This window comes from Stegastes partitus, unplaced genomic scaffold (assembly GCF_000690725.1).
Source record: "Stegastes partitus isolate 25-593 unplaced genomic scaffold, Stegastes_partitus-1.0.2 Scaffold267, whole genome shotgun sequence".
Taxonomy (NCBI): Eukaryota; Metazoa; Chordata; class Actinopteri; family Pomacentridae; genus Stegastes; species Stegastes partitus.
The window spans coordinates 394,437-402,333 of record NW_007577998.1 but is presented as its reverse complement, the minus strand read 5'-3'; the positions used below and the strand labels follow the sequence as shown (position 1 = coordinate 402,333).

Here is a 7,897-nt window from a genome sequence, read left to right as displayed (position 1 = left end):
AAAATGCTGGTGTTTACAAAAAAGGTGCAAAAATTGTTAGTATTTACAATAAGGTGCATACGTTGCTGGTATTTACAATACAGCAGAGTACTAGAAAAGTACAACAAGGTATGTGAAATGTCAAACTAGAACTAATAATAAGTATGGGAGCGTTGCTGTGCATGAGTCCTGGTGGGCCGGGATTATTGGTTTTTTTTTCCAAGGCCTTCATACATGAACAGAATGTAGATTTTAATTGGGTAGATCTTAATCACACTAAATCACAGATCACCTGCTAGAAAGAAATATCGATGAGACTAGATGAAGAATTTATTTGAAGACCAGATAATTCCATCTTCACAAACCTTCAGAAAACCCACTTTTCCATCCTCTACCTGAGACAATATCAATTAAACTGAAGTTATCTCTATTTTTGTCAGTTCTGAGTCAAATCCACTCAGCTTCAGTTTGATATTGTCTCAAGCAAAGAACAAAAAAATATGTTGTCTGAAACTCTACAAAAATGGAGTTATCTGTTTTTGCAAATGAACTCTTCAGATGTTCTGATAACATAGGTCCCACTGAAATAGCTAATGACCAAACATTTTTAATAGGACATAAACCATTAGCTTCCTAAGCTCAGCCAGTGTTCTCTGTTCTAAACCAGACGTATCAGTCCAACCCTTGGGGCGGTTGAGTCATTCGAGGCCATTGGGAAGCCAGACGAGGGGCCTCAGAGCACATAGTCCACATTATGCAGAGATCGCAATGTGACACACAGACACATGATGCCTCAGAGAGAGGAGCTGACAGACAAGAGCATGTCTCCTTGTATACAACCGCCTGTCAGTCTGTGCTCGCCGTGTGGAACCAGCCTCCATGGCAGCACAACTCTTCTCCCATGTGGAATACTCTCTTAAATGACCCAGCCTGTAGATATCAATACTGTTAACTACACCTGTGGGCCATAATCGATCATTACGAACGGAGAGAACCTTGGAGTGCACTGCAGCTGGCCCATTCTTTCAACTTTTATTAAACTTTTAATCAAGCATTTTGTTTGGGATTTAAAGTGTCGTATTTACTGCAAACCAACCGGCTCAGCAAAAGTCTGCCCCGACAGTTTGTGTTTACAGAGTGTGCTTTTTTTCTGAGAAAACTGCTGCACACATCCTTCTCCCTGCTCTCCCCTCATCCCAGCAGGCTCTGTTTAAATGCCACAGAGATGTCAGTCACCTTTGCAGGCTATATGTGGACTGTGGTCCCCGGCTGTGCTCAGGAGTCTCCTCTCTTATTACAATGTCATCTCTGGTTTGGAGCTCTGCGACAAAGGCCTCTTTCACAGGCGCTGCGTGTCTCCTGAGTTCGATTAGCTTGAAATTCCGCTGTTCCGGATGGGAGGTTCCAGAGGCCTCGAGGCAGCCGCGAAGCCGACGACCAAACGTAGCCTCCTCCCCTCGCACTCCGCGAACGCCTACAGGACTGTGCCAATGACAGAGTCAAGGTGTTCAGCACTCAATTTCCTAGAAAATGACACCGTCCTCAACTCAGAATACCCTTGGAATACTTTTATTTCATTTGCCAATATATGTTTGATAAGGAAGGATGTTAGCGAGAAAGAAATTAGGTAAATTACATGATTAATCTGTGCTCCATTTAATCACCGATGTTAACTTGAGCAGGAAAATGAGATTAATACTTCAAGTGGCAAACCCATCTCGTTTTTTAATTATGAGCATGTGGGTGGGAGGTGGGAGAGGCTGGGCTTTGTCAATATCTGTACACGACAACAATTAATAGCTACGCCCTTCAAATCATCAACTATTTTTATCAATAGAATACTTTTTAGAGTGATTGTGGTCAACAAATGAATGAATCTGCCAAAGTGCCATATGGAGAAACTCATACATGTCTCTGTTGCATGTCAAATAAAATCATATAGATGTTACAGGTAATTGCCCGATGATAAATGCAATGATACAACACTGTATTAGCAGAAATCAAGCCTTGTGAAACACTTATGCTCAGGCATGGCAGTGATTTGGATAGATGATTACTTGAATAAAATAAACCGCCATTTTTAATACACAAGGAGCAAGAATGAGCAGTGAATTGACCCCAGTTTCCTTTCAGTGCCAGGTTTATCTTTGCAGGATCTGGTCCAGAAGTCTCTGCAAAAGAAGAAAAACAAGAACGGTATTTATAACTTTAAAAACGCATCCATCTGCAGTAACACCTCCCTTCCATCGGCCTCTTAAGAGCAGCTCGGCGTCACACAGGAGCGACTCCCACGGCTAAATTGGCTTCAGCTTCCATCAGCCTCACCCCTGAGGTGGCCAAACCAAGGTAGGGGTATAATTCCAGCTTGCTATCTGACCATACACCCCCGCTATGCAATCACGCTCCTCTTACAGTACCACCCAACAGCTGGAATCTCATTTCAGCCGGCATTCGGAACCCACCCGCCCTCTTTCCTGCTCTATCACACCCCGACGTGAGTCTTCGCTGGGTTTCCTCTCTGTATGTGTTGGACACTTTCTGATAAAAAAAAAAAGAGGCCTCTAAAGCAAACAGTCTTTCTCGGGGGAGGAACACACTCCTTTTCTTCCGATCTCTGCGGTTGGGCCCTGTGAGGTCACACTGGAATCACAACTGCTCCATTTCACCAAGAAACACAATATTCTCTTACGTTTGACGTCAGTAAAGCACGCAACGCTGATTTACTGTTGATTCATTGTTTCTTTAAAAATTTAACGAGGGCCTGAGGCAGTCCCTGGTTTACCTGGCAGAGGAGAGAGAAGCCAATCAGCTTTGGATCATCTTGAATGAGATCAAAAACGTGTGCGCTCGCTCTCTCTCTCTCTCACTATCTGAGCCCACCACCATTGTGTAATTATCTGTACGAGATTGGAGATATCGCTTCACATTTTTCACATCTCGCCTGACTGACAGCGACTTCATTGTTCTGGTTGAGCTTATAATGGGAGACTGAGTGAAGGCTCACCTGCAGGTGAAGCTGAATGGATCCGTCTGACACTGCATGTCCTAAATATATCATTCATTTTCCATGTTTGCCCCCTCACCGTTGGCGGATGTGGAAACTGCCTGTTAAAGCAGCTCCTATGTAAAATGTCAGCATTGCTTAACATCAGTTATATATAAGGTATCATACAGTGAGGTTTCTACTGTGCTGGAATCCTATGGTGTTGTAAAGAGTGAGAGGACTTTATAGTGATGGATTGGTTCTTCTGGGTTTGAAGAAGACACCAAGTAACAGATTTCATGCAACAAAAATGAGAATTAGTGTTTGAGGTAAACCTGAATGCTGAATAAGTATTTATTTATGTGAGAGTCCAGTGTGATGAATGACAGAGCAGCTGGCTTTAGCAGGCAAACAGTGACCTCTGCTGGACACTGATCAAACCATTTTATCCTGATAAACTTCATTTGCTCAAAGTGAGTATTTCATGTAGGTTTCAAATCAATTGCAATAAAAACATCCAAATGTACACTTTTTTTTGTTAACATGTTAACACATTAAAGAAAGAAGCTCCTCCCTTTAAATAATCTTTGTTCTGTGACTGTGTTCAGCTTAATTTCAGGTTATGTGTAGTTTTGTTGTCTGTGCAAAGGAAAATAAAATGTTAAACTCAACCTCTGTCCATCTCCTGGGTGGAAAATGTTTCGGCATCCACATTAAAAAATTAGGCCTCGGTATGATGTTAAACAGTGAAAGATGTGTGAAACTCAAAACTTATACAACTTATTTGCATTTTCTGCTCTACTGAATCAGAACTCGAGAATTTAAAGTTGATTCATCTCATGTAAACTAATCAAAGGATCAGGAAATTATTTTTGCTAAATCACACCAACTCTACCTTTTTAAAGACTTCCGCTCGCTGTCTGTTGGTCTGTGACACAGCCCTCTTTTTCTCCTCCTCCTTTTTCTTTGTCACCTCTGGCAGCTTGTTGTAAATCCTACACACACACACACACACACGAAAAAAGGCAAATTCATACAGGGCAGGGGAATATCAGAAGTCTGAGGGTGGCTGAGCCATGCCAACAGATTGGCATACCGCAGACGAGGTTTTATCTAGTGAGACCACAGCCGGTAAAAACCTGGATGCACTGATAAACAGGTCTCGCACAGACTCCTTTTTCACTCCCACAACTACAGGCAATTTGTTAAGAGATCCTCCAAGTCAGATAGTGTTGCTTTTGAGGAAAAAAATTACAATGGGCAGCCGTCATCTGATCAGGTGTGCCTTTCCAGATAAGGAAAGAGAGAAAAAAAAGTAAGAGATAAGGTATACAGAGGGTTCGCTCATATCTCCTGCCAAGACATTTGGGTGTCAAACATCTATTGTATCCATACAGTAGGCAGATGTGTGAATGTGCTTTGTGTGCATGCATGCTAGATATGGCAAACAAGCTTGATGGACTGTGATGAATAAAATAACAAAGAGCGAGCAGAAGCAGAGTGACATCGTCTGACTTGGGTTTGGTCTAGAGGACTCACCGTCTGGACCTCAGCTGCATCTCTCTGCCTGATATAGACCTCTCTCTAGGCTTGAAAAGGTTATCTAGGACACACACGCACACACATGCAAAGACACACACACAAACACATAGGAATAACAAATAAGAATTAATATGTAAATGAATCTTGCATATGTAAATGAACACTGAGGGCTGTGTGATCTCTCTTTTTCAGACAGCTCGGTATTAACGCACCCACACATGCTCTCACACACACACAGGTTGACACATATCAAACACACACACACATATTCTGCATAGACGTCCTATTTCGTCTGACTTTTCTGTCTCTCACAGATTGAACTGAAGTGAATTGGCAGAGTGCCACTGCTCAGGTCAACACCGCCAAATCTCTTTGTTCATAATTAGACCTCAGACTTCAGTCAGAGACCACTGCGAGCTATTCGCAGTTCCTAATTTCATGACTCCTAAATGACCTTCTCAAACTAAATTGGAGCCCGTTGATTACTTGCAATAGTATGCATTCTGACTTTATTTATTTCTCACTAAACAATGAAGCATTCAGGCATCAGTTGGATTTCCTGCAAACAAACAATACGGTGCGACAAATGTGTGATCCGTGTTGTTAAAATCAGAATTTATATAAGAAATGCAGGGAACTTGTTTTTAAATCTTTCAAAGCAAAGATACAAACACTTGACTGCTAAGAAAAGTGTTTTCACCGCTTTTCTTGCACAGAAAACATCTGCATCTTTATGAATATCTTACAATAACACAACAATTCTGAAAAACACCGAGGCAGATCTACTATTATTTGGTTGTTTTCTATGTAATGTTTACTTCTCCTTCACTGGCAGCCATATGATTATGAGGAATTTATAGACCTTGCTGCATTACATTTTGAAAAATTTGGATTTACGCCAGGCATTTTGCATAAAAATGACACAAACAGCAATCTGTAATCTCTGCTTTACATCATGTCTGAGTCCCAGTTCTTCATTCATGTGTGTCTGTATGGATATATGCTCTCTTGTTCTTGACTGTGAATGAATGCTTTTGTTTCTTGCTGCATTTATTCTACCTTGTGTGGGCAGAAGTAAAAAGACAAAACAATAAAAGGATGATTATGTTCTAGCTTGTGTGTGTTCCCTGCTTACAGAGCTCTAGCTGATCTGCAGTACTAGATAACGGCCAGCAGAGAGCAAAGTTGGATAAATGCCACTGTACTACAAGAATAAAGAGAATAACTTGTGAAAATCCTTCCCGCCCCCCCAGATGAGCCGAGGCTTTTTAAGTTAAAATGAATTGTGCTCTGACAAACAGCTTCTTGAAGCACCAAAACGACTGTAAATTCTTTAATTCTTTCTGTGGTTTCCGACTCTGTGTGTGGCCAGCTACGATGTATGTTTGTTTACAGAAAACTACACCCACCAGAGGGCCTTTTCATCCCAACAGTTCAGAGGTTTGATCAATGCATCTGTCTCGGCAGAAGTGACGCAACAAGAGATAGGAAACGTCGCAAAAAGATCGATGCAGAAGACGAGGGTCCGCTTTGGACCGGCTCCTGGGAGACTATCTGATCTGACGGTGCTGAATTGCTTGCTGTCGCCACCAGGGTTGATGCCTCACTTCTACTTCCACAACTCACAGGTCCTTTATCATGTGACCTACAGTTGTTGATTTACTGCTGTCACCACTGGTGGTCTGACAGCAGAGCCAAAACATTCAGATTGCTCGTCCACTGGGCAAAGGGAGGGGGTGACATTATATTCCGCTTAATTGCCTTCCCTTTGCTTCTCCAGGTCTCCGGCTGAGTTATTCAGCTCTACTTACCGCTAAGTGGGTCCGGTGTGGTGCAGTTCTTCTTTTGCGCGCCTCGATCTTCCCCGAGGCCCTGCACCAGGTCTGGATTGGAGTCCTGCAGTGCTTTCCTTCTCCTTGCCCTCTGCTCCAACCTCCTCACCCGACCCTGAGATCGGCTGATGAAGTCAGGCCTGAAGAGCTCCAGAGCCTCCTGGGATGGAGAAGTGAGGGATATAGTAAGCTGCTTGTTGGTGGGAAGACTACAGCACAACTCATAGACGCTAATCCTGTAAAAAGAAAGAAAAAAAAAAATCTTTATTGGGTTAGAATCTATTCTGAAAATATCCTTAATCTATTCCTTAACCTTGGAGAATCCTCTTCACAGCCTTGTAATAGCTAGGAGGTGTAGGCAACATGGAAATATTATGCTCGGCTTTAGTGGAGATAAAGGTAGGAGAGCTTTACACACAGGGGAAAGCTGAATCCTTTAGAAAGCCTTACAAACCTCACAACGCTGAAAAAAACAACTTGGTAAATTAATTAAGTAGAAAGAGAAGCTGTAATATTTTTTTTAAAAGAAAGAAGAAAAGAAAAAAGGGGGAAATTGTGTATTTATTCAAGATTTTTTTATTTTATTTTACATTCCCCCTCAACTTGGCAGAGGCTCTGTCAAATACCAACTAAAGTAAGAAATCTTTCCAAGTGTAAAAATCACCCCTCAAGAGATGCTGCTGCTGCTGTGATAATGTTTATTCCAACAGTAAACACATTAAGATTCTCTGTGTGGGAAACCTTAATTGAAATTGTCGAGATATATTAGACTTGACTCCCCAAGGTTTTTAAGATTCCATATGGAGCATATACTACACTTTTCCCATATTGCGTGGTTGCACAATAGCAAAACAGCTTTTCATGATATTTTCTTGACCCCATAAATGACCTTCATGCCATCAAAGTCTTAGTTCTGTACTTTGTGGAACAATTATTTGGTGGATTTTCATCCTATTTGGCTTCACTCGTTCTTTGATAGTTTTTAACTCTGAGCAGAAGCAGTGGAACAAGCTCACTGTCACTAGATATTCACGTCCGTTTTTCTGCTTCAACTTGCATAAATTAATACCTCTTACAGCTGAAACAGTGTCTGAAATGAGCCCAATAGTAAAACTGTGCCACATGTTCTGGTGATGGGTTTTTTTGTGCATTTTTTAGCACAAGATCTGCTTGTTGGGAAATCCACTTTGTGGTTCTTGGTAGCACTACTGCATATGTGAGAAAATTGTACAAAGCCCTTTGTGGCCGGAGGGAGCTGTACAAAATCCAATAAATTGCTAGTTGGGGCTGAAGACTACAAGAAGAAGAAAATGAAAAAGGTGTGTGGGGCATGGATGTGTCAGGAGGACTGGATTTGGCTCTGCAGCTTGGCCTTTTGTCCCAGTGGACACTTGTGGTATTGCAATAACAGAAAAATTCCCATCTGACCTAAAAGCATTTCTCCAATATACCACCCTTACGAAAAAGATGCAAACAAGGTTGGCTTTTACTATTTAATACGACTTATTATGATTTATTTTAATCTGAGTAAGAACCAGATTTTTTAAAACCTCTTGAACCC

At 41.7% G+C, this 7,897-nt stretch overlaps 1 protein-coding gene across 1 annotated transcript in view; it reads right to left on the bottom strand.

Annotated features, from left to right (window-relative positions):
* Positions 1-1,437: 1,437 nt before the first annotated feature.
* The window catches only part of LOC103357685 (uncharacterized), a 9,010-nt gene continuing 2,550 nt past the window's right edge, over positions 1,438-7,897 (bottom strand). Inside the window, exons 4-7 of the mRNA XM_008282352.1 lie at positions 6,316-6,496; positions 4,502-4,565; positions 3,858-3,957; positions 1,438-2,150 (exon numbers count right to left, since the gene is read on the bottom strand). Coding sequence (XP_008280574.1) covers positions 2,121-2,150; positions 3,858-3,957; positions 4,502-4,565; positions 6,316-6,496 — 375 coding nt within the window. The 3' untranslated portion in view covers positions 1,438-2,120. The remainder of the gene's footprint in view (positions 2,151-3,857; positions 3,958-4,501; positions 4,566-6,315; positions 6,497-7,897) is intronic.